We start from the raw sequence: 24,480 nt of genomic DNA on the forward strand, positions 1-24,480 counted from the left end.
GGTCTTGAAATCAAAATGTTTGAGAATCACTGATCTAGAGACCTGGGTGAAGAGGAAAAAGCAGTGTGTTCTAAAAAAGCTTCCCTGAAAGAAAAGGCAGATGGCTGGGACAGGAGCATATGTAGGGTGACCAATGGTCTTACCTTCTTCTCCAGTGACCATTGGTGTTGCCTGACCCTCTGGGTATAACTGATGTCTGGGCCAAATTCATATGGGGGAGGGAGGGTCAGACAGGACTCATGCTATGTTCCCCCACAGTTCCTACCTATATTTGTAGGGCCTCAGTCCTCTCCCTAGTTTTACCTTTTCCCCTTGACCCTCAGTCTGAACAGTTAACCTACTAAGTCTCCAGGCCCCAGGAGGTGGTTCTTGGAAGCAGAGCTAGGATGTGGGAGGTCTGTCTGAGGGGTGACAGGAAAGGAAGAGACTCCTTTTCCTCACGATGTTTTCTCCCCTTTCTCATAAAGAAAGGTCAGAGAGACTAAAATAGCTGCCCCTTCCCCTGCATCCAGTCACCATGGCAACACAAATCCAAAGGGACGGGGCACTCCCCTATCAGACACTACCGTTCTGTACAAGCAGCCTCTTCTAGTGTGCCTTTGCATTTCTTAGGGTTCGTACAATCCCCTCCCTGGGCTCCTAACACGGCTTTACTGGGGGGACTTGTTAAGCCTCCTACTTCTTCAGCTCCCCCAGTCTACTCCGCTTCCAGACTCTGAGAGAGTGTCATGTGCCAGAAAAGCCAGCAGAGGGCGCAGACAGCCTGGAAGCGCAGGAAGCCGGCCGCACCGAGGTGCGGAGGTGCCCGCGGTCTCCAAAACTTCGAGACGAGGAAGAGCGGGGGTTCTCAGAGGAACACTGATTCCATCCCAGGGTTCCTTAGTAGCCTTGTGAACCGCATACTCTGCGCCCAGATCCTCAGCCATTGCTTCTCTTTTTTATGCTCTATAGACCCCTCACTAACAAGCCAACTCTGTTTCAGTGCCATTTGCACCAAACCCCAAATCTGTCCCAACCCCTTCATATGTTCCATTGAAAGAGTGAGGCGGGCAGATTAACTACAGGATGGCATAATGCTCAGTTTAGCACCAAAGTCGACGACACTACCTCCAATATTATCTTTCTCGCATGGACTCTTTCGTTGCTTCTGCCCATCCCCGCCCCCCGCCACTCCCTAATATATTTCTTAGTTTTTTCAGGCTCTGGTTGGGGGCCTCTTCGTGGGCTGCCGATCCAAGGATCCATGCCGGGATTTATTGCCCACCACCAGCAGCGTGTTCAGCGGGGGGGGGGGGGGGGGGGGGGGGGTAGGCAGTATAGGGTCCCTCAAGGGAGGGGGAGGATCCTGGGGGTCCTGGGGGTGCAATAAGCCCGGCACCCCCTCTCTTGCTTTTAGCTACCCCGCCTCATCTTCCAGAACTGCAAGAGGGAGGGAAGTAGAAGGGAGGTGAGAGGCGAGCGGGAAGAGCGGCGGCGCGCCAGCTGCTTGAGCGAGAAAAAGTTTTTGCAAAAGGGAAAAAAAAAGTTTGCGCTTCTCGCGGGTGGTCCCGGCTCGCGGCCCGGCGGGCTGGGCCGGCGGGAGGGCTGGCGGCCAGGTTAGGGGGGGTGGGGGTGGCACTGAGGCTGCGCTGCCGTGGCCCTGTCCGCCCCCCCCTCCCCACCGCACACCCCCCAGCCCAGACTCTAGCCCTGGACCGCGCATCCTGAGCCCAGCGCCCAGAAGGAGGTGAGAAGGGGGGCAGGCGGGGGACCACCTGGGAGCAGTGGGGGAGGGGGCCCGAGGGGATGCCCTGCTTGCGAGGGACTCTGCCCAGCGAAGAGGGAGACCTGGGGGACAGAGGCAAAAAGGGGGTGGGAGAGCCTGGGGTGAGGAATAGAAAGTTTGAAGAATTTTTTCATTTGTCTCCTTTCTCTGTATCTTTTTTTTCTTCTGACAGTCTCTGTGTCTCTGTCTCAGGCAACCGTGGATCTCTTTGTCTGTCTCCGCCTCTCCCATATATTAGAAACATCTCACTTTCATGAGGTTGGGATGAAGAGGCTGGAGGGACGGCTAGCTGGAGGTCTGCGTGGTAGACAGGCAGCTCCAGGTGTGTCCTGAGCGCCGGCAGGAGGACGGCAGTGTTTCTGAAAGGAGGGAACAGCTAAGGAGAGAGCCCTAGGTGGGGTGGGGATGGGTGTGTGTGAGGCGACAAAACCAGTGGGGGACGGCTAGGCTTGAACCCTGACCTGTCTTGTGACAGATGTGCTTGCTGGTGCATGTGTTCTGACGAAAAGGAGTGTCTTCTCGACTAGGAAGGGGGCTGGAGGGGCCAGTGTCCAGTTTAGGCCCTAGAAAGACTCCTCAAGGAATTCGGACTCCCGAGTCCCAAGGGCTGTGGACGGGGTGCTAAGGAGGAGCTGAGGAGACCTTGTCTTGACCCTGTGACCTCAGGACCACCAGGACGGCTGGGGCCAGCCGCAGGGAGACCCCTACTGGGACTGGGCGGGACCACTGGCCACTGCCTGCCTATGTTTCCCGTTGGACACCCCCCCCTCCCGAACGGGAGCCGGGGGCCGAGGCCCCTCCTCTGGCTCAGACCACCCTGCCTGCCCTTGCTCCCCGCTCTGAAGCCTCTTTCAGGCCCGGTGACCCCGAAACAATCCGCCCTGGGCAGCTAGCTTTGGGGATAGGATTAGGGAAAGGGGATCCCATAGTGACTGGGGAGTTAAGGTTTTGGGGGCTGGCGACCTGGGGTCTTCATAAGACAGGTCTTTACCGTCTAGTGGAAGGAGAAGGCGGAGCAATTTCCCGGGGGAGTTGTAAAGGGCCGGAATTAGGGTGGTTTTCCCTATGGGGGCGGGGCCCAGAGACCCCCCCCCCCCCATTAGCTCCCCGGCTTCCCCAGCCAGGCGGTACAGACCCGCCCTTGACGTCACTCAGGGGTTCCCGGGGGTCTGGAGGGGTTAACCCTTGGGAAGCCAGATGTGATAATCAGGAACCCAAGGTGTCCTGACCCCTCCCTTTCCCCATACACACCTTATTTTATTTACCCAGTCACTTTCTGTCCCTATAGTTTGTGGATTCTTCTTTCTTTTCCACCCACTGGGACACCCACTCTCCAGCAGTGTCCCCCACCCTGGGCGCCACTACCAGCCTTCTGGATGCACTAGGGGGAGGAGGGAAGAATGTGTCCCGCCTCTCAACTCCCCCCGCCCTCCCTCCACCGCGGCTCGCTCTACTGGGCTCCCGGGGCGGGCGGGGGAAGCGGAGCTGTCTGCAGCCAGAGCCTGCGGCGGCGACTTGGGTGGGCCGAGGAGGCACGGGGGCGGGGAAGGCGGGACCGGGAGGAGGGGGGCGGGGCCTACTCCTGGGAGTTGGGGAGCGGGGGTGCGAGGGGGACTCTGGAAAATAGGGAGACACAGAAGATGATTCAGGGCTCCAGCAGGGGAACCCTAGAGCTCCCTGCCCCATCCTGCGCTTTCATCCACACCCCAGAAAAACTTGACTGAAGCTGGAAAAGTTGGCGAAATTTTCCTGTCACTAGTGTGAAGGGGAGACGTGGGTGGGCTGCGGCATGCGTGGGCGAAGAGGGATGTTGTCCCATTTACATCGCGACTCCCCTGCGGCTGGGCAGTGGCACTGAAAGGTGACTGAGTAGGCACGTTTGGGGGAGTCTCTTTAGTGTTTGGGGGGTCGTTTGCAAGCCCCCGCCTCCTTCCCCTGGGTGAGTCATAGAGGAAGGAGGCGGGAGAAGTGTCCCCCCATCCAGCTGCCAGCCAGCTGTGCCCCCCCCCCCCACACACACACATAGTGCCAAGGTCGAGTTGGGAGGTCTTGGATGCGGGATCCAGCTCTCCGCAGGGAAAGGAGGAGTTAGGAAGCATACAACCCAGGCTGTGGAGCTTGGGCTGGGTCCTGGGGTCCGGGTTCCGCTCCCCATCTTACCCCGCCCTCACCCTAAATCCCAGCATCCCGGGATCACCCACCGCGCCGGCCGGCCCGCTCCCGGTCGTTCTCCACCCTACCCCGCCCCACCCCACCCTCAGTCCCGGGAGACCAGAAAACCCGGGGTGGAACAAAAACTGGAGTTTGAGGAGAAGAGCGGACAGCAGCACCCTCTCCTCCCTCACAACTCTTCTGTAATGGATGGTGACTTTGTTTTTTCATTCTTCCAAAGCCTTCTCTTACAGTCCCTTTCCTGTTTCCCCCAAATAGACCAAAAGAATTAGATGGGTGCCCAGATTCAAACCACCCCAGAATAACACCAGTTTCCACTCTTTGTACTCAACAGACCCGGGAGGCTTCCCTCAGAAACCTTATCCCCTTCTATACACAGTTTCTGCCTTAGAGAGAAAAAGGCAGATCTTCCTTGCTCCCTTCGGGCCCCAATCAGCCGCTCAGTCTGGGCTGTGGCGAGAGCTCCCTCTGCTGGATACTGGAGAAATTGTGGACGTGTTGTCCCCGGGCTGGAACAAATGAAGGAAAGGGAAAGGGGCTTCGGCAGCGCTTGAAGTTAGATGCTCAGCATGAGTTCCCCCATCCCACCCCTCAAAGCTGGCCCATTGTCACAGCAAGAAAAAATAGAGGCCCCATGGTATAAAATCGCTTAAGGCTCATATAGGCTCAATTAGTCCATGACATCCCCCCCCCACCCTCCCCCCACACACACTCGTACTCGCATAGACCACCCAGGCAAAGATCCCACTCAGTTCCCACAAAGATCCCCAAGAGTGCCTCTGCCTCTTTGGGACTTCTTTTCTTACCCTCACCCTGTCTGTGTGATGCTCGATTCAATTTGATTTCCTGTGGCAGTTGTCTTAGAGGGACTCTGCCTGGGGTTCTATACCTGACTTAGTTATCTGACCTTCCCTGTTTCCTTCCCGCCTTTATAACTTGCAGATCTCCCTTCCCCTCCTGCAGTGTCCCCACACTCGCCTCTGAGACACCATGTTCAACTCGATGACCCCACCGCCAGTCAGTAGCTATGGCGAGCCCTGCTGTCTCCGGCCCCTCCCCAGTCAGGCCCCCAGCATGGGGACAGAAGGTCAGTGCAAATACCAATCTCTGGGTCTTGAGGACTGGCAGCTCTCTCAGTCAGCCTCAGAGATCCCTCTTCCATTTCCTACCCCATGCCAGTTTCCAATCCATAAGAAGATTTGAGGCTTCGTGTGGTAGAGGCTTGGAATATGAGATCAGGCCTCTTCCTGGGGTTTCAACGTGAGGCCTTACGTATCCCCCATTCCTATTACTCATTCTGGCCGTCTCTCTTTTCTAGGACTGCCCGGTCTGCCCTTCTGCCATCAGGCCAACCTCATGTCTGGCCCCCACAGTTATGGGCCAGCCAGGGAGACCAACAGCTGCACTGAGGGTGAGGCCTCAAGCAATTATCTCTTCCCTTTCTGCCCCTCTGGGACTTGTCCCAAATAAAAGAGTTGGGTGGGGGTGGGCAGGGGCTCTAACTTGGAAGAGGAAATGCTTGGAGATCGGAGCAAGGGGTCAGAGCATGATCAAGAAGTCACAGATGGCATCTGTAGGGCAAAGCAGAGTCAAGTGTCATTTTTTGTTTGAATCAGGACCCATGGGTTGGGTGTATGGAGACACACGCCCCATTTACTATAGCTGTCTTCCCTGTTTCCTGCCCCAGCCGCACTCTTTCCTCCTCCCCGAAGTGCAGTCAAGTTGACCAAGAAGCGGGCACTCTCCATCTCACCTCTGTCCGACGCCAGCCTGGACCTGCAGACAGTTATCCGCACCTCCCCCAGCTCCCTTGTGGCCTTCATCAACTCACGCTGTGCATCTCCCGGGGGCTCCTATGGTCACCTCTCCATCAGCACCATGAGGTGCAGATAGCCTTGGGCTAAGAGGCCCCCCTAATGACCCTACCAAACCCTACTAAAAGCCTCAAGCCCTCCAAAGCACTTCCCTGGAACTGCCTCAGCCACTTCCCATACCATCTTTCCGAAACACTCCAAATAGCCCAAGAACTCCTGCAACTTTCTGAGCTGACAGTCCTAAGTAACTCCGTCTCCTCCTCCTCAGCCCATCTCTGGGATTCCCACCCCAGATGAATCACCAAAAAGGGACCTCGCCTTCCTTCGGGGTCCAGCCCTGTGGTCCCCATGACCCCACCCAGGGTGGGATGATGCCGCATCCTCAGTCCCGGGGACCCCTCCCAACTTGCCAGGTGAGAGTCCTCATGTCGCCACTCAGTCTCCCTCAGCTCAGAGCGGGTGGTGGTGGACTTTATGGGGCAAGGTGAAGGAAGGACAGGGGATATAAAAGTTTTCAGCAGCAGAGGAATAAAGGGGTATTGTTGCCGGGGTTCACATGTTGGGGCTGAATCCTACTCTTCCAAATGAGATCCCTCACCTTTTGCCCATCCCAGTGCAGTCTGAGGAGGAAGTCTCTTCTAAACCCAGGGGTTCCAGCTGCTTGGGTGGGGGCACTCAGGGCAGGAAGACCTGGCTGGGCTCCCTCTTCCTTCTGCCCACTTCTACCTTCATCACCCTCACCTCTTCCCTTGGGGAAGCTGAAGTCTGAGCTGGACCTGATGGTTAGCAAGTGCCCAGAGGAGCCCTTGGAGGGTGATATGTCCAGCCCCAACTCCACAGGCACACAGGTAAGAGGGGCTGACTTTGCCTCTGAAACCGGAGCTAAACAAAAGCCGTCACCCGAGTGACCCTAGGATCATATCTTCTGCCCTAGGATCCCCTGCTGGGGATGCTGGATGGGCGGGAGGACCTGGAGAGAGAGGAAAAGCCTGAGCCTGAATCCGTGTATGAGACTGACTGCCGCTGGGATGGCTGCAGCCAGGAATTTGACTCCCAGGAGCAGCTGGTGCACGTGAGCCCCAGGGGGTAACAGGAATGCTGGCTGGATCTTGTAGGACATTCTGGTGGGACCTTGTGGAATCAGGCTAAGGGCAGGAGGTCAGGATCCTGAGGTCAGAGGCTGAGTGCCTAGTGCGGCAGGCAGAAACTCAGGAGCTATAGCTTTGTTTTAGAAACTCTGGAAGAACTGAGAGGCGGGCTCTGATGTTCTCTCTGCCCCTTCCCCCTGTGAAGTGAAGCCTTGGGGGAATATGGTGGGATGGGGAGGTCAAGGGAAGGTCTGTTTTGCACCTTGATGGCCTAAGGGAACCTCAGAGAGCCTCTGTGTCTCCTCCTTCAGCACATCAACAGTGAGCACATCCATGGGGAGCGGAAAGAGTTCGTGTGCCACTGGGGGGGCTGCTCCAGGGAGCTGAGGCCCTTCAAAGCCCAGTATATGCTGGTGGTCCACATGCGCAGGCACACGGGCGAGAAGCCACACAAGTGCACGGTGAGGCACCCACTTTCCAAGCTCAGGGTCCCTCCCTAAATTGGGGCTCCCCACCAAGGCAGAGCTCATAGGACTCTCATGGATCCTAGGCACTTTTGCCTTCATTGGCCACTTCCTCCATAAACAAGTATTTAAAAACTGTATATTATGACTGTGTTAGTATAAAAACGAATGTATTGATATTGCACATTAGGACATTCCCTGGACCTAAAGGTTATTTTTCCCTTGCTTTTAAAAGAAATTAGAGGGGCTTCTGGGGGGCTCAGTTGGTTAAACGTCCGACTGCGGCTCAGATCATGATCTAGCGGTCCGTGAGTCCAAGCCCTGCATCGGGCTCTGTGCTGACAGCTCGGAGTCTGGAGCCTGCTTCAGATTCTGTGTCTCCCTATCTCTCTGCCCCTCTCTGACTTGTGCCCTTTCTCTCTCTCTCAAAAATAAATAAACCTTAAAAAAATTTTTTTTAATTAAAAGAAATCAGAGGCGCCTGGGTGGCTTAGCTGGTTGAGCATCCAACTCTTGATTTCAGCTCAGATCATGGTCTCATGGTTGTGGGATCGAACCCCGCTGGGCATGGAGCCTGCTTGAGTCTCTCTCTCTCTCTCTCTCTCTCTCTCTCTCGTCTCTGCCCCTTCCCCCCAAGTGTGCATACTCTCTTTCTTTCTCAAATAAATAAATAAAAATAAAAGAGGTTAAAACATTTTTGTGGGCCCCTGAAAATACTCTGGGCCCTCAGCACTGTGCCTACCACTCTACCTAACGGAGAAGGGAGAAGCTCTGTGTCAAGGACGTAATACACTCCCTGAATGACCCCATCCTAAGGCAGTCTCAGATCCTTGTACAGGGAGATCTGCTCCGGCTTGACCAGGAGATGCTCATTGCCTCATCTCCGTGTCCCTGCAGCCAGAGTGACTCTAGCTTCTTGTTTCTCCAGCTCTTGCCTGCCCTTGTCCCTGAATTTTGGGAACTTCTCTCCCATCTTGAGTTATATTCTCTAATGCACATCCCTTTTGAGATTTACAGTTCTTCTAATCTCCATGTCCTTCTGTCTGAGAGCTATCTTTTGACCCCAACATCCCCTAGTTTGAGGGGTGCCGGAAGTCATACTCACGCCTTGAAAATCTGAAGACACACCTGCGATCACACACGGGTGAGAAGCCATACATGTGTGAGCACGAGGGCTGCAGTAAAGCCTTCAGCAATGCCAGTGACCGAGCCAAGCACCAGAATCGGACCCACTCCAATGAGGTGAATGCCCCACCTAAAAGACCCTCCCCACTTGAGAAGCCAGCTACTGGGGAGATTCCCCCGTAAGAAATCCCTTAGCCCAGCACCCGTTCCACAGAGGTGAGTCCCCACCCCACCCTTGTCCCCTACAACTTAATTCACCTGGTTAAGGCCTTTCTGAAACCAAGAATTTCCACTTACCATCCCCACCCCCCTACCTCTAACCAGCCAAAGGGCCAACCTAAATAGACCCGTTCTAACTGGAGGAGACACCTGGTCCCCTCAACTCCTGACTTTATGAGGCCTCACGGATCTGGGCTGTCAGTTTTCCTAATCTTCCCCTTGACCCTCTTGTTTTTCACTCCAAGGGTCCCGCTCTCCTTAATTCCTCGGGCGTTGTGCATTTCTCCCTGATCCCCTCGTCCCTACTCGATGCCACCTCTGCTTCCCATTCCTTCTGCACTCTCCCGCTTTGATTTCTTTGCCTGCTGTCTTCACTGTCCACTCAACAGAAGCCATATGTGTGTAAGCTCCCCGGCTGCACCAAACGCTACACAGATCCCAGCTCACTTCGGAAACATGTCAAGACAGTGCACGGTCCTGATGCCCATGTGACCAAGCGGCACCGAGGAGACGGCCCCCTGCCCAGGGCATCATCCCTTTCCACAGTGGAGCCCAAGAGGGAGCGGGATGGAGGCCCCATCAGGGAAGAGAGCAGACTGACCGTGCCGGAGGGCACCGTGGTGAGCGGGCCTGGGTGACCCCTGCCTCCACGCCCCATCTGCCCGGCCCACGTTCTTCTAGTCCCTTCCAACTCTTCCATGTCCTCTGTAAATCACTCTTCTGTGCACAGTCCTCTAGTCTCTTATGACAGTGGTACTCCTTGGGCTACCCCAAATTGAGAGATTTTAGTGTAATTAATTAATCGGTTTAACAAACTCTTATATGGGGCTTGGTATATTACTCTAATTTATGTATGGTTTACATGCATGATTCACATGTAATATGATTATAATTTCATATACTCACAACAACTTCATGCAAAAGGGACTTATTTTCCGCATTTTCAGATGATGAAACTCAGGCATAGACAAATTGTCCAAGGTCACAGAACTAAGTGCGAGTTTGAACCCAGGCAGTCTGTGCTCCAGTCTAGGCTCTTCTTAGGGAACTGGGGGGAAGTGGAGAGGGGCCACCCTCAGACCTCATTTTCCCCACAGAAGCCACAGCCCAGCCCTGGAGCCCAGTCGTCCTGCAGCAGCGACCACTCCCCAGCAGGCAGTGCAGCTAATACAGATAGTGGTGTGGAAATGACTGGAAATGCAGGGGGCAGCACTGAGGACCTGTCCAGCTTGGATGAGGGGCCTTGCATTGCTGGCACCGGTCTGTCCACTCTTCGCCGCCTTGAGAACCTCAGACTGGACCAGCTACATCAGCTTCGACCAGTAGGACCCCGGGGCCTCAAACTGCCCAGCCTGACCCATACTGGTGAGACCTGGGTGTGGGAATAGTTGCTGGGCTGAGATCTGGACCTCCTCTGAAGTCAGGAGGACTTCACCCTTCAGGGCTGCCCTATATACCTTTATACAATTAGGAAAAGGTCCCCTTTCCTCAAGACGCTTCCTTCAGGTAATTGCGATATACAAAGTCTATAATGTGAATGCCTAGGTCCCCTAGGGCTGTGCAGTGTGCAACCTATACAACTGTTCATGGTGGTTCTGAATCCCTGGTGACCCAGATGTAGAAAGGGCATGGGAGGAGACAGAACTGATTGGTCAGCATTAAGGAGCCTGTCGCTGGGATTCCGGGACAAGGCTGTCCCCATGAGGGAGGCAGGGTGAGATGCAGAGGGCTCCCTGACCATCCCGTCTTTTCTCCTTATCACTTGTAGGCACCCCTGTGTCCCGCCGTCTGGGGCCCCCAGTTTCTCTTGACCGCCGCAGCAGCAGCTCCAGCAGTGTCAGTTCAGCTTATACTGTCAGCCGCCGTTCCTCCTTGGCCTCCCCTTTCCCCCCTGGCTCCCCACCAGAGAATGGGGCATCTTCTTTGCCTGGCCTCACGCCTGCCCAGCACTACCTGCTCCGGGCAAGATATGCTTCAGCCAGGGGAGGTGGTACCCCACCCACGGCAGCACCCAGCCTGGATCAGATGGGGAATCTTCCCGCACCTTCCTGGAGAAGCCGAGCTGAGTATCCAGGATACAACCCCAATGTAGGGGTCACCCGGAGGGCCAGTGACCCAGCCCGGGCTGTTGACCGTCCTGCCCCAGCCAGAGTCCAGCGGTTCAAGAGCTTGGGTTGTGTCCACACACCCCCCACTGTGGCAGGGGGAGGACGGAACTTCGATCCCCAACTCCCAACCACTGTCTACTCACCACAGCCCCCCAGCATCACTGAGAATGTTGCCATGGACACCAGAGGGCTACGGGAGGAGCCAGAAGGTGGGACCTCCATGATAGGCAGTGGTCTAACCCCCTATATGGACTTCCCACCTACTGATACTTTGGGATATGGGGGACCTGAGGGGGCAGTGGCTGAGCCTTATGGAGCTAGGGGTCCAGGCTCCCTGCCTCTTGGGCCTGGTCCACCCACCAACTATGGGCCAAACCCCTGTCCCCAGCAGGTCTCCTATCCTGAACCCACCCCTGAACCGTGGAGTGAGTTCCCTTCCCACTCTGGGCTGTACCCAAGCCCCAAGGCTCCAGCTGGAGTCTACAGCCAGTGTCCTCGTCTTGAACATTATGGACAAGTGCAGGTCAAGCCAGAACAGGGGTGTCCAGTGGGTTCTGATTCCACAGGACTGGCACCCTGCCTCAATGCCCACCCCAGTGAGGGGCCTCCTCGCCCACAGCCTCTGTTCTCCCACTACCCCCAGCCTCCCCCTCCCCAGTATCCCCAGTCAGGTGCCTATACCCAGCCACCCTCTGATTATCTTTCTTCAGAACCCAGGTCTGGCCTGGATTTTGATTCCCCCACTCACTCCACAGGACAACTCAAGGCTCAGCTTGTGTGTAATTATGTTCAGTCTCAACAGGAACTGCTATGGGAGGGTGGGGGCAGGGGAGATCTCCCAGTCCAGGAACCTCTCTACCAGAGTCCCAAGTTTCTGGGGGGTTCCCAGGTTAGCCCAAGTCCTGCCAAGGCCCCATTGGCCACATATGGACCTGGCTTTGCACCTAACTTGCCTAGTCACAAGTCAGGCTCCTATCCCACCCCTCCACCGTGCCATGAAAATTTTGCAGTGGGGGCAAACAAGGCTTCCCATAGGGCAGCAGCACCACCCCGACTTCTGCCCCCACTGACTACTTGCTATGGGACCCTCAAGGCAGGGGGCACGAACCCCAGCTGTGGTCATCCCGAGGTGGGCAGGCTGGGAGGGGGTCCTGCCTTGTACGCTCCTCCTGAAGGGCAGGTGTGCAACCCTCTGGACTCTCTTGACCTTGACAACACTCAGCTGGACTTTGTGGCTATTCTGGATGAGGCCCAGGGGCTGAGTCCTCCTCCTTCGCATGACCAAGGGGACAGCTCTGAACATACCCCACCTCCCTCTGGGCCCGCCAACATGGCTGTGGGCAACATGAGTATCTTACTGGGATCCCTGCCTGGGGAGACACAATTCCTCAACTCTAGTGCCTAAAGAGTGGGGAATCCCAGTAATCACAGATCCATTTCCTAAAGGGTTTCCATCCCCACAGAGAAGTAGGGAGGAGGAGCCATAGCCCCTGGGATGCCCCAGGGATGGGGGGTATGGGTGGGGGCTGTACATCTTCTGTATGTGTTTGGGGGAGGAATTTGATAATGACACTGTTTCTGGATAATAAAGGAACTGCATCAGAAAGAGCCCTGCTTTACAAGTTACTCTCTTAGGGGAGGGGTGATGACAGGGAAAGAAGAGAAGCAGGGCTTAATCCACCTACTTCCCTCTTTAGAGAGGCTCCCTCGCCCCATCCCAAATCCCTCAGGTCAGACTCACAAAGACACCCATATGGGAGACACAGGGTTTAATGGGATGTCCTCAAAACAGAACACCCACTATCCCCACCCCCACCAAAGGGCACCCAACAGAGATCAGGAGAAACACCTTTTCTCTTCTTCCTTGCACCAGTCAGCGGAAAAGCCTGGTGAAATCAGTGAGCATGAGCTGGACTAGCTGCCCAGGGTAGAGAGCATGGGCTGCTGGGTCAGATGTCTCCTGCTCTGGGCGAAACAGGGTTGGACCAAACACGATTCCCAGGTTGTGCGGGGTCATGCGGTTCTTATCTGAGTGTGCTATCACCCTGTGGGCAAAGGTGAAGAGAAGGGGCTATAAGGCAGCAGCTTCATCACTTCAAATAAATCTAACCCTTCAACGGTGTGAGCAGGAAAGAGTTCGCCTTGGGACCTCTCTCTGTGGTGGCTGAAGGAAACCAAGCGGAGAGCCTCAAGGGCAAAGGAGACAGGACCAGCAGAGAAACCTTCAGGACACAACTTGAAGATACAACCTAGGATACATTCGCCTCTTCCCAGCTTCAGAGACTGCCTCTACAGTCCTCTTTGCTCACAGATTGGGAGACTCTAATTCAAATGGCTATCCTCTTTCAGAAGTCACCACCCAGGCCCAGGTCAGCCACATAAGCCATGACCACTGTCCCAACAGGAGACAAAGAGGCAGAGGGAAGGGAGAGGTTAAATCTCCCTCATTTCTCTCAAAGCATCCCTGGGCTTCTCTTGATCCCCACTCGATGCCCTGAACAGACGTTGCCTGTTTCCTCCATCTGCCCAGTAAACAGGTGAGGAAGGGAGGTGTTTCCTACCTTTACTGCATCTGAACAGGGTCCCTGCTGCTTGCCCCACTCCACCCTCCCTCAGCATGCACAAAGACATTCGGTTTTCCTGACCTGCATAAATGCTCCAGGAGGTACCTCAGGGTGTCACGGTTCGGCGTGGGCATTGAGCCTATTAATTCTCGTATTTGAGAGAGGCGCTGTTCTGATTCAGAGAGTGCTAGAGAGAAAGAATGAAGGGAAGGGCATAGGGGTGAGGCCAAGGAAGATCCTTAGGCAGTGGGGTAAACTCGCTACTCTTTCCCATGCCCATGGAAGACACGATTAATCTACCACTGCTTTCTTTTTTACTGAGCCCAACTGCAACTTTAATTATTTTCAAGATTTTATTTTTAAGAAATCTCTACACCTAACATGAGGCTCGAGCTCACAACCCGAGATCAAGAGTCGCAAGCTCTACTGACGACTGAGCTAGCCAGACAGCCCCCTCAACTGCAGCTTTAGCATTCTTTTTAACTTAGCCCTCTAACCATTCACAAAAAAACCACTGGAGTTGGCACGGGAATTGAAAGCTATCGGGGCACCTGGGTGGCTCAGTCGGTTAAGCGTCTGACTTCAACTCAGGTTATGATCTCACAGCTCACGAGTTCAAGCCCCACTTCGGGCTCTGTGCTGGCAGCTCAGAGCCTGGAGCCTGCTTCAGTTTCTGTGTCTTCCTCTCTTTCTGCCCCTCCCCTGCTCATACTCTCTCAAAAATAAATAAAACATTAAAAAAATTTTTTTAAGTTATTTTCCATCTTTGTACTCAGGATGAAATAGAAGAGTGTAAGGGAATCTCTATTTTTTACCTTTCATGCCCCACCCTTGTACCAAGGGTATTACCCAAAGCTCTCATCCCTTACCAAGGGCAGCACGAAAATGTGGCAGCAGCTGTGGGGGCACCAGAGGCTGGGGTAGCTCCCTGAGAAAAAGCTTCAGTGCTCCAGTGACCACGTGAATATCATCCCATTCGGCACTGTCCAAATCTAACCGGCCCTCTGGGAGGAGAAGGATGTGCAGAAGGGCTCAGGGCTTATGAAGGTCCAGAGAGAGCCAAAGACAGAGAGGTCAGGAGTTTGGGAGAAGATCCAGGTAAGGAAGACCACAGGAATACTTAGGAGGTCCATAGAGGGTCAAGGCAGCAGAGGTGGGCTTGGGGACAACCCTCCCAGGAGCAAGACATGGGGAGATCCACAGGGAGCAGGGAGGATGTGGGATGTTTCAAGGGTCTAAGGAGCCTCCCACGTAAGTACCTTGTCCTGGCTGTTCTGGGAACACATACCTCCCATCGGAGGTGACCGCCCGCTCTGCAACATGGATGAGAAGAGATCAAGAGCTAAGTCATGCAGTTCTAGCCAGATCTCCCTGCTCTGTCAGCTCCCTCATTCAGAACCGCCTGTGGTTCTGAGGCATGAAATTCTTAGTACCACCACTCACCCCGTAAGTCTTCTCACCTCTGTCCACCAGGAAGCGTAGTTTCTGGACCACCGCCAAGTTCCCACTCACTCGGTAAATGCCATCTACATCTAGACCTAGGAGATGAGGCAGGGAGCAGATAAGGATTCCCGCTCTAAGTTGTATGTGGTGAGGACTGGTGAGAGACCCAAGGGAGGAGAGAAATAATGCAGGAGGGAGACTAAGGTGGGGGAGGTGGGGAATTCCAGGCCTTGGCCTGTTGGAAGGGGTGGATTGTGCGGTCTCTGGAAAGTGACCTCTCTTATCCACAGCAGCAATGCAGAGCCGCACAAAGCTGGGCACGGTGTCCCCTTCCCGCTGGCACAGTGATTCCAACTGGCAGCCGAACACCTGGTCTGGAGAAGCAAAGAGGCGAGATGGGAAGCAGTGGCAGCATTGCCCATGGAAGCTCTTCTCAGCACAGGTTTTCACCCTAAAGTTGGGCTGGCCCTCCTGGCTGCCTTTTCTAGGCCTGTACTCTAGGAGGTACACCCCTTCCCCCCCCCCCCCCCCCCCCCGCCAAATAACAAGTGTAGGGGACAGTAGTGGTCTCTGAAGACCACTGACCTAGTTCTGGGAAGCTCTGCTCACTGAAATTTTCTCATCCGCAAAGTGGGCGGATGCCCAGATCAGGACTATAAAAGTGCCTGCAAATATATTACAGCAAGTACGAAGGAAAAGGGTGATGGCCGGCTCAGCCCACCTCACCTCGGAGCAGACCACGCTCCTGCAAGCTTTGCAAGGATGGTCTCTTTGCGATAAGCCGCTTTAGTTTGTTCCGCACGCGGTTCTGCTCGGTTCCTTCAGGACACCGACCTGCAGGAGGCAGGTGGAATCAGGGCGTGAGAGCCGACGCCCGGACGGAGCCCGGAGACGCGCTCCCGGGCCCCGCCCACCCTAGGACCTCCCGGGCCGCTCACGAGAGCTCCCGCGGCCGCCGATCCGCAGCAGTGGCCTGGACACCGGCTCCGACTCCTCTTCGTCTTCCTCTCCGCCGCTCAGCTCCTCCAACTCTGCGGGTCCCGAACCTGACAGACGCAGCTCCAGGGGGTTCTCTCGATCCTACACACCGAACGGCGGGGGGGGGGGGGGGGAGGGGGGGGAGCGAGTCGGAGGTTGGGAGAGAGAAGAGTGAAATCTGCAACCTCAGCTCGACGCAGGGAGACCTTAACCGGCTGCCGGGGTTCCGCGTTCCCCCCACCCCACTCCAGAGCACTACACCGAGACCACCTATCCTCCTACCAGCCTAGAATCCTACTGTTTCTTCCCCACTCCCTGTGCCCGGGCTCCGTCCCGCCACCTCCCATCCAGCTCACCAGGCGTTCGATGACCGCCCGCAGCGCGCGGTGCCAGGCTCGCAACTCGGTCTCGTGGTCTGACTGCAGCAGGAACTCGTGGCCGGGGACCGTGCGGATCTGAGCCGCCAGCGGAGAAAGGGCTTCAGTCAGAGGGAAGGGGCATAAAAGGCAGGGAGGCCGAGCAGGACACCCGCGCGGGAAACTGGGAGCGCATTTTCGGGTCGCGTGGAGCTTTGGGGACGTGCGGAGGGGCACTCACGTGCAGGACGTTGCGGCGGCTGGACAGGTGGCGGCCGTGGGCCAGGGCTGCCCCGCGCAGGTCCACGCTGCTTTCGGGTCGGCTACCCGCTGGTCCCTGGCAATTGGGAGAAACTGAGGCCAACGGCGCTGTTCCCCTCATTGCCTCCCTCCCACCCCGGGGACTGCGAGGACGTGGGAGGCTGTGCTCTTTCCTTTACTTCCCCCTCCCCACCTCCTCCCCACAGTTCGCGGGAGTAGAAGTGCCCAAACGCCTCCTGCACGCCCCCTCCTCCCCTCCCTCACACTCACCCAGATTGAGGAGGGCGCGGCGGGCGGCGGCTCCCGGTAGAACACCAAGCTGTTACCTGCTAACACCACCCAAGATGAGCTCCAGTTCTTCCTACAGGGGTGGGGGGCGGGGGGGGGGGGGGCGGCAGTGGTAGTAGTGCAAAAGTCATTTAGAATCACGTGGGAAGGGCGCTCTCCCCGCACTCCGCTCCACAATACAGAATCTAGACGCCCAAGCCCCAGCTGTATTCCCGGTTCTCGTCACCTGAGCTTGCGCCCCCCCTGGGCGATCTTGGTCACGTTGAGCAGACCCGACTTTTCCACCTCCTGAGAAGTGGAGCGAGGGGTATCAGTAAGGCACCCAGCGCCCCTCCCCCCCCCCCACCCCAGCGGCCACAGCGTTCCCAAGGAGGTGTCCCAGGAGTGAGGTCCTTTACAGTTGGGGGATGGGGGAGACTGGGTAAGAGAGGATACCCAGCGAACACGCAGAAAGAGGAAGATGTATCTAGAGGAGCAGGAATTGGGGGGTAGGGCAGTGAGGATCTTGGCCTGCACAAGGAAATGGGACACTTACATGGGGGTCGTCCAAGACCTGCGGCAGAGGTCGAGTGGGCTGCAAGGCTGCTGGCTGGTCTGAGGGGTGGAGCTGGGAGGTGTGCTGGCAGTGGGAGAGTGAACCCTGGGGGAGGGGATTGGAGGAACAAGTGGAGGAAACTTGAACTTCGGAGTTCCTGGCTATAGGGGGAAGAAGCGTGCGGATGTGGGTGAGAGGCTGGGGGTGTGATGGGTAAAGAAGAAGAGTGTCTTGCATAAAAGAGAGTAGTAAAAAGATGACTTTTCCTGCATGCGATCAGGAAGGGGGGGGGGGTCTCACCTGGGGGCCAAGCAGTTCTGGGTTCCCTGTTTCAGATTCTGAGCCCTTTGTCTGAGGTTGCAGGACACCGTTGCCCCTATTCCGGGTCTGCGTCCCTTCCATGGAGCCAAGGTTCTGGGGTTGGGGGATGGGGGGAGTAAAGCTACGACCAGATGCCACTTCAACCCGGTCTCAACACCCTTCTTACAATTTTCTGATGGGGCCCAAGAGAGAAAACACACTACTTTGGGGTTCAGTGGGGAAAAGAAGGAGATTGAGGGGACAAAGGAACAAGCTGGAGGGAAAGTCTCACCATCTCTCGCACGCGAGTGTGGCGCGGGGGCTTCCAGGACTTGGAGCCAGTCAGCGAATTTATGTAGAAGCAGCGCCCAGAGTTAGGGTCCAAGTGCTGCTCCCAGGCGTCCAGTCTCTGCAGCGGGGGGCACGCAGGGCTTGGGGGAGGAGACTTGGGACAGCGGCGAAGGTCCACTAGGTTGCAGTACACAGGGTGCTCTGACATGAGGGGCTGGGGTCTTGCCTGTCAGCAAAGGGGGAAGAAAAAGGTAGTTATTCTGCCTGTGCTCGTCCCCAATCTTCTCTCCACCTAACCACCTCCTCCTCTCTCCCCCACTGTTTTCTTACCCCCAGCTCCTGGCTGGGGTGACCCAGGTACTGGGGAAGAAACCCCAGTCCCCAGCTGGTTGGTTTTTTTTTTTTTTTTTTTTGACTCCCTCCCTCAGTCTTTGCTTTTCTCCTCACTTCCTGTTGCCAACTTCCCTCCTCCCCTACCCCGCCCCTACCCCAGGGCCTCAGGAAAGGGGAACCTGCTTTTTCTTGGGGGGGGAGGAGGGTTGAGGGGAGCGCCCCACCCTCACATCCTCCGGATTGATAGGGGAGAGAGGGAGAGGTGTCAGAGACCCCTGCTAGGGGAGTATGAGAGAGGGGGCCATTTTTCATCCACTAGCAAGTAAGGAGGAGGGGAGGAGCTGAGGCTTCGGGAAGAGCAAGGGAGTTACAGCTCTAAATGGGACTTGTTGGTGACCTGAGCTGGCAAGATGGGACACAGGAAAAATGCTGCCCTGGGCCAGGAATCTGGAGGAAGAGAGAACAACATAGCTAGTTGGCTTTCTTACTGTCCCTCTGTCACATGCCAGGTTCCTTGTATCCTCAGGATCTTTGCTACTTGCTATCCCTCAGCTAGAACTCCTTCTCATTTCCTAGTTTGGTTCATGGCAGTCTCTTCCTCCTCATTCAGATTCAACTACATGTCATTTCCTCAGAGACGCCTTCCCAGATCCCCTCCATCACTCCCTACCATGCTTCTTGGTGGCACTTATCAATACCAACCGTTTGTGTGTTTGTCACCTCCATGGAAATCCCTTGAGGGCAAAGATTCTGTCTGCCTTGTTTGCCATTGTGCCTAGAACAAGGCCCAGCAGTAAATAACTGCTGACTGCACTCAGAAGAGCTGTGACTCACCGGGTTAGCATTGGCCTCTGTCAGCAAGTTTTCCTGAGAGAGGGATCTTCCACTTGCTCCTTCCTGAAAGGGCTTCAGAAGGGTAGGCCTCAAATTGGTAACACTGACACTTCTACACATTTTGGGGGGCAGAGGAGGAGGCTGCTTAGAGGTGGCCTGGGCTCTGCCTGGGGGTTCCTGAGACAGGTGCAGCTCCTCCAGGGAGCCAGGAAACAACTTTGGCCCTAGAAACAGAGAAATGGGAAGAGTGGGGGGGGCAGGTGATCAGAGAGGTGATATTGGCTGCATCAGTCATCCCAGGGGTTCACGGGGAAGACAAGAGCGGGGGGAGGCCGTGGAAAAGTACATGAGACCTAGAAAGCTTGAGACTAGTAGGAGGGGCAATGGGGGACACCGTGATGGGAATGAAAAGTAGGCTGACCAGAGGTAAATAAGAGAAGGGGGTCAGCTTTGAGGGAGGGAGATCCTTCCAATAATTCCTAGAAGCTGGCGAGGTAGGAAAGTGAAGGGAGTACTTACCAGGAATCCAGAGGGATTGGCTGGAGGTGATGGTGGTTGGTCTCTGGGAAGAGATAGATTCCTCTGCCATGTAGGCAGCTGGGACAAAGATGGGTCGGGAAGTAGAGGGTGCTCCCAGGCGCCTTGCCAACCACCAGTCTGAGTTGGTCTTTCGAAGCAGTAGGAACCTGTCCCCCTCAGCCAGGGACACTTGCCGGCCATCTGCCCCAGTGTAAGTGAAGGCATAGAGGGCGCAGAGCTGGGATCCCTGAGAAGGGTTTCGGGATCCCAGCCCGAGGCTCCCCCAGGTACTTGGCCACCACCGGCCTGACAGCATTGTGGTCAGTACTGTCACCTGTAGGAAAAAGAGCTGTTGGAGATCCAGAAAAGGACACAACTGGCTGCTTCCAAGCAGAGGGACATGGTTCCAAGAACAGCGTTGGGGGAAAGGTAAGGTCAGGGAGCTCAGAATGAGAGCAGAGAGCCTGGGTGGGTGTCAGTGACAGGTTTGGGGGGCTGAGAACTCCTGGGTGATGTGACTGGTGAGGAACTATATAAGTAAGGTGAGAGAGGATGTGGTCAGCAGAGCTATGAAGCCAGCAAGGCAGGAAATCAGAGGAGAGGGGCTAGCTTTGTGATTTTCCTCCAAGTACCTTCTGAGGCCCATCAGCAAATCCACAGGCAGCAGGAGCTGGTCCTGGGTGGTGGTGGCAGGACTTTTGAGCTGGACCCAAGAAGATGAGAAAGAATCAGGTCTGAGACAGAACACAGGCAAAGAGACAGGAATGAACGACAAAGATAAAAAAAGTTTGTGACCTTTATGAAATTTACACAGCACCAATGTTTCCGTTACCAATAGCCTCAGACCTAAAGCGGCGTGCTTCCTGTGCAGACTCTGAGAGACAGAGAGACAGAGAAACAGAGCCAGAGCAATAACAATAAGACGAAAGTAGAGAGGAAGAGAAAGTGGCTGGGAGAAACACAGAGGGGTTCCAAGTTAGAGGAAAAGGTGCAAATACCACCATCCTCTCAATCCAGGATGTGTTTTGGGAGCTGAGAGGCCTGAAACAACCCTCTGTAGGAAAGCCCTTTGGGCGGAGTCCTTCTTCAGTGTGGGTTCATTCACTCATGCTGTGACTAAGGATTGGCTGAGCACCTCCTGTGTGAAAGGAACAGTGTCAGGAACTGGAGATAAGAGAGAGGAAGACAGACACAGCCCTGGCCCTCTTGGAGCTTACAGACAGATCTTAACTAATAACAATAAATTTACTACAGTTGAATCAAGGCCTGTGGACAAGGTCACAGGGTGCTATGACAGCATTTGTGGGGAGGGAGGAAGGGGGCACTGCTGTCCGCTTTTCCTCGGTGGAAGGTGGGAATGGACTTCTGTCAATTGCCAGGGCTTTAAAACACATGCTGAGGCTTTCTCCTTACCTAACCACTCTTATTTTCCCCTTCTTTCAGTTTCCCCACTGCACAATGTGAGGCTGTTTGGCTTTGGAAAGGTAGGTAGGGAGTACACCTCCCCCTTGGTGACATCAGAGAGCCAACTCTCCTCCCCTGACACGAGATCTGAGGGCTGGTTCCCAGGACTGGGATTGGGCCTCAGTGATATCTTCCTCCTTAGTTCGCTCCACTTTCAAAATGTGGAGAACCCTACCCCTCAACTATTCCTTCCCACCTCCAAAATAGTGATCAACTTCATCCCATTTATTCATCATTCATTCATCCGGTGTTTTCTAAGTGTTCCAGTCTCATCCTCTTCTATCTTTTCTGCCATCTTTCCTGCACTTTATCCTCTCCCTCTTTATTGACTCTTTCCCCTTAGCTTTTAAACATATTCAAGTCTCAGCCATCTTTAGATGGCCTCCTTTAGATGGAGGTTTAGATGAATCTCCCTTTACTGTACTCTTCAGTTACCACCCTCTTTACAAACTTTTTTTTTAATTATTTCATTTTTTTTTATTTTTGAGAGAAAGAGAGAGAGAGAAAGTTCGAGTGGAGGAGGGGCAGAGAGAGAGGGAGAGAGAATTCCAAGTAGGTTCCACATTGTCAGTGTGGAGCCTGATAAGGGCTTGAACCCACGAACTGTGAGATCATGACCTGAGCCAAAGTCGGATGCTTAACCGACTGAGCCATCCAGGTGCCTTGACAGTCAAACTTTTTGGAAGAATTACCTACATATGGGGTCACCATTTCTCTCCTCTCACTCCCTCACCTCTGCAAGGTTCTTCCTCACTAGGGTCACCCCTGACTTTACAGGGACCCTGCAGTCCTTATGTTGCTTGACATCTCAGCAGCAGCCAACACAATCGACTATTCTACAAACACTTCTGGTGTCCTTACCTTCTTAGCAGTTCCTTCTCTGTTGCATAAGGAAGGACTTTGGTTGTTCCTTAAACCCCAGAGTTCTGCCTAAGATCTTATGCCCTTTGCACTCTCTACACACTCTATGTGGTCTTATTCTCTCCCCAGCTTCAATGACCTCCATGTGCCAGTGAGCACCCTATCTCCAGTCCGGATCTTTCTGTGGAACTCCAGTTTAATCCATGGTCCACCGAAAAACTCCATTTGGATATTTCACAATGCTCAAAGTAGTACAAACATAGTATGTTCTTTTTTTTTTTAATTTTTTAATGTTTATTTATTTTTGAGACAGAGAGAGACAGAGCATGAATGGGGGAGGGCAGAGAGAGAGGGAGACACAGAATCGGAAGCAGGCTCCAGGCTCTGAGCCATCAGCCCAGAGCCCGACGCGGGGCTCGAACTCACGGACCGCGAGATCGTGACCTGAGCTAAAGTCGGACGCTTAACTGACTGAGCCACCCAGGCGCCCCCAAACATAGTATGTTCTAAATTGAATTTGTCAGCTCCCCTCCCCACCCCCACCCCGGCCCCGGCCAAACCTGTTTCTCCTCCAGCACCACTATTCAGTTAAATTTAAGTTCAATAAATATTGGATGCTTACTGCCACCCATGCTAGGCAGGAACTGTGTGCTAGGCATTGTCATTTAAGATGACCAATTTGGCTCCTGCCTTCTCATAACAAAATACAGTGTGATAATCACTATGATAAGAAAAATACTATCAGCTGTGGCAGCACATACAGGGTGTACCCAATTGATCCATGCCAGAAACCTGGCAGCCAACCTTCATTTCTCTCTTTTCTCACTACTCATATTTAGCTGATTACTAAATCTTTTCAATCTACCTACTTCCTTTAATCTCTACAACTATCATCCTCTTTCGCCTGGATAATAGAACCTCCTAACGGTCTCTTTGCATATAGTCCTGCCCACCTCCAGTCCATTCCTGGCCCAGCAGCCAGAGTGACCTTTCTAAAGCACAAAAATGCCCTGCTACTCCCCTGACTTAACCTTTCGAAGGCTTCTCATTGTCCTCAGAGTAAGGTCCAGATGTTACAGTACGGTTTACAGAGACTTTCTCCCTTGAGCCCAACCTTTTCATGCTCCCTACCACAAACTCTAAACTCTCGCCATACACTAATTCCTCACATTCCTGAAGTGCACTGAGGTCTCTGGTCCTGTGCATATATTTTTTTTTCCCTCTGCCTGAAACACTTCCTCTCCAATCCCACCAATCTTTACTGGCTAACTTTTACTTACCATTCTGATCTCAGCTGAAAGTTCACTTGCACAAGAAGCCCTCTCTCAACCACTTAGAATTGGGTAGAGGCCCTAACTAGGAGCTCCCACAGCAAGTTTTACATGCCCCCTTATGATTTTCATGAAACTTTAATGTGTTTTTAAGTTTACTTATTTATTTATGTAAGTAATCGCTGCACTCAGTGTGGGGCTTGAACCCATGACCCTGAGATCAACAGTTGCCTGCTCTTCCAACTGAGTCAGCCAGGCGCCCTGACTTTCATGAAACTTTAAAGATACTTTTCTGACTTCCGAGGAAGTCTGTGAGCTCTTCTAAGGCAGAAGCCTGTATCTGTTTTATTGATAATTGTACCTTCAATGCCTTGTATAGTGCCTGGCATAAAGGAACTTCTCTGTGCCTCGGTTTTCCCATCTGTAAAACAAGAATGAGAGCTTGTTTTTTTGTATTTTGTTTGTATTTTGTTAAGTAACCACTTTCTTATAGCTCACATTTTATGGGAAAGAAATTTGGACAGGGCTCAGTTGGGCAGCTATTCTATCCCATGTGGCATTGGCTAGGGTCATTTAGTGATATTCAGCAGGCAGGTGGATTGGTCTGGAGAGCTTCTCTTGCATAGCTGACACCTTGATGGGGATGACGGGAAAGCTGGAGCTGTCAGCCAGAGTGTCAACATGAAACTTCTTCAGCATGGCAAGGTGGTAAGACTTCTTATGTGGCTGCTCTGAGCTACCAGAGCGTTCCAAGAAGCCTGAGGAGAAGCTGCAGGGCCTAGCTTCAAAATGTCCAGAACCTCCGTAGGATTTTTAAGAATTTATGTATAAATTCTTATGTATATGTGCATATATATATATATGCATATATATGTATATATATATGCACATAAAGTTGTTAGAACAGTGCCTAACTCATAAGTGCCATTAGGTATTAATTATTCTTTTTTTAAGTTTATTTAAGTAATCTCTACACCCAAGGTGGAGCTGGACCTCATGACCTCAAGATCAACAGTCACATGCTCTTCGATTGAGCCAGCCAGGCACCCCAGGTAGTAATAATTCTTAAAGGGATGGAGAAACGAGTAAGTATCCCTTTCTCAATTACTGATATGCACTTCCTCCTAAAGTATATACTTATTGCCAAACTCTTAGCCTTCTTTCTTCCCTTCAATCTGACCTTTTCCCTACATATGCTCCCTCACCTTCAGTGAAACTGTCTACCTGTAAATTAGCTGCAGACCGGTAGTAAATCATTGTTTAATAGTCACGTTCTCTTTTGTTAATAGGATATCTACATTCATTTCCATTGGGTCACTAAAGTAATTTCATCCTCTCATCTGGATAACTCCGTTTCTTGCGAACCCAAATCGAGAGTCGGCCTTTGCTGGTGGCCGCTGTCACGACGCCACTTCAGCAAGACTAGA

At 53.8% G+C, this 24,480-nt stretch overlaps 2 protein-coding genes across 6 annotated transcripts; one reads left to right on the forward strand and one right to left on the reverse strand.

Moving 5' to 3' along the window:
* The first annotated feature begins 1,663 nt into the window (after positions 1-1,663).
* GLI1 (GLI family zinc finger 1) lies at positions 1,664-12,429 on the forward strand. Of its 2 annotated transcripts, none has more exons than XM_042946972.1 (13): positions 1,664-1,726; positions 1,938-2,087; positions 4,901-5,024; positions 5,256-5,348; positions 5,625-5,820; positions 6,020-6,164; positions 6,510-6,599; positions 6,686-6,823; positions 7,151-7,300; positions 8,381-8,545; positions 9,037-9,267; positions 9,745-10,012; positions 10,416-12,429. In XM_042946972.1, exons 3-13 carry the CDS (start codon positions 4,928-4,930, stop codon positions 12,158-12,160), a joined length of 3,318 nt encoding a protein of 1,105 aa, XP_042802906.1. In that variant the 5' UTR covers positions 1,664-1,726; positions 1,938-2,087; positions 4,901-4,927; the 3' UTR covers positions 12,161-12,429. The 2 variants fall into 2 exon arrangements, with proteins under 2 accessions (XP_042802906.1, XP_042802904.1); XM_042946970.1 differs by having other exon boundaries at positions 1,677-1,726; positions 1,958-2,087.
* Positions 12,430-12,509: 80 nt separating this feature from the next.
* On the reverse strand, positions 12,510-24,452 carry ARHGAP9 (Rho GTPase activating protein 9). 4 transcript variants are annotated; one of them, XM_042946981.1, is made up of 19 exons: positions 23,415-23,429; positions 20,090-20,160; positions 19,458-19,791; positions 18,939-19,162; positions 17,773-17,997; positions 17,481-17,594; positions 17,181-17,285; positions 16,872-16,933; positions 16,628-16,718; positions 16,338-16,433; positions 16,097-16,195; positions 15,701-15,842; positions 15,489-15,596; positions 15,038-15,136; positions 14,780-14,857; positions 14,579-14,632; positions 14,189-14,323; positions 13,401-13,506; positions 12,510-12,800 (listed from the first exon to the last, which is right to left on the reverse strand). In XM_042946981.1, exons 3-19 carry the CDS (start codon positions 19,771-19,773, stop codon positions 12,629-12,631), a joined length of 2,226 nt encoding a protein of 741 aa, XP_042802915.1. In that variant the 5' UTR covers positions 19,774-19,791; positions 20,090-20,160; positions 23,415-23,429; the 3' UTR covers positions 12,510-12,628. The 4 variants fall into 4 exon arrangements, with proteins under 4 accessions (XP_042802915.1, XP_042802914.1, XP_042802917.1 ...); XM_042946980.1 differs by having other exon boundaries at positions 14,780-15,136; positions 23,415-23,431; XM_042946982.1 differs by lacking the exons at positions 12,510-12,800; positions 13,401-13,506 and adding an exon at positions 24,259-24,452 and having other exon boundaries at positions 14,195-14,357; positions 14,780-15,136; positions 23,415-23,474.
* Positions 24,453-24,480: the final 28 nt, after the last annotated feature.

The sequence above is a fragment of the Panthera leo genome, chromosome B4 (assembly GCF_018350215.1).
Source record: "Panthera leo isolate Ple1 chromosome B4, P.leo_Ple1_pat1.1, whole genome shotgun sequence".
NCBI classification, from domain to species: domain Eukaryota; kingdom Metazoa; phylum Chordata; class Mammalia; order Carnivora; family Felidae; genus Panthera; species Panthera leo.

What these genes read in the sequence shown, in the direction of transcription:
- ARHGAP9 (XM_042946980.1), bottom strand. Translation starts at nt 19,773, where the DNA reads ATGCTGTCAGGCCGGTGGTGGCCAAGTACCTGGGGGAGCCTCGGGCTG. An exon ending in ACACTCGCGTGCGAGAGATG is followed by an intron (nt 17,595 to 17,772) that starts GTGAGACTTTCC and finishes CCCCAACCCCAG; the next exon opens with AACCTTGGCTCCATGGAAGG. An exon ending in CCGCGCCCTCCTCAATCTGG is followed by an intron (nt 16,434 to 16,627) that starts GTGAGTGTGAGG and finishes CCCAATTGCCAG; the next exon opens with GGACCAGCGGGTAGCCGACC.
- GLI1 (XM_042946972.1), top strand. Translation starts at nt 4,928, where the DNA reads ATGTTCAACTCGATGACCCCACCGCCAGTCAGTAGCTATGGCGAGCCC. An exon ending in CCCCAGCATGGGGACAGAAG is followed by an intron (nt 5,025 to 5,255) that starts GTCAGTGCAAAT and finishes TCTCTTTTCTAG; the next exon opens with GACTGCCCGGTCTGCCCTTC. An exon ending in AGAAGCCACACAAGTGCACG is followed by an intron (nt 7,301 to 8,380) that starts GTGAGGCACCCA and finishes AACATCCCCTAG; the next exon opens with TTTGAGGGGTGCCGGAAGTC.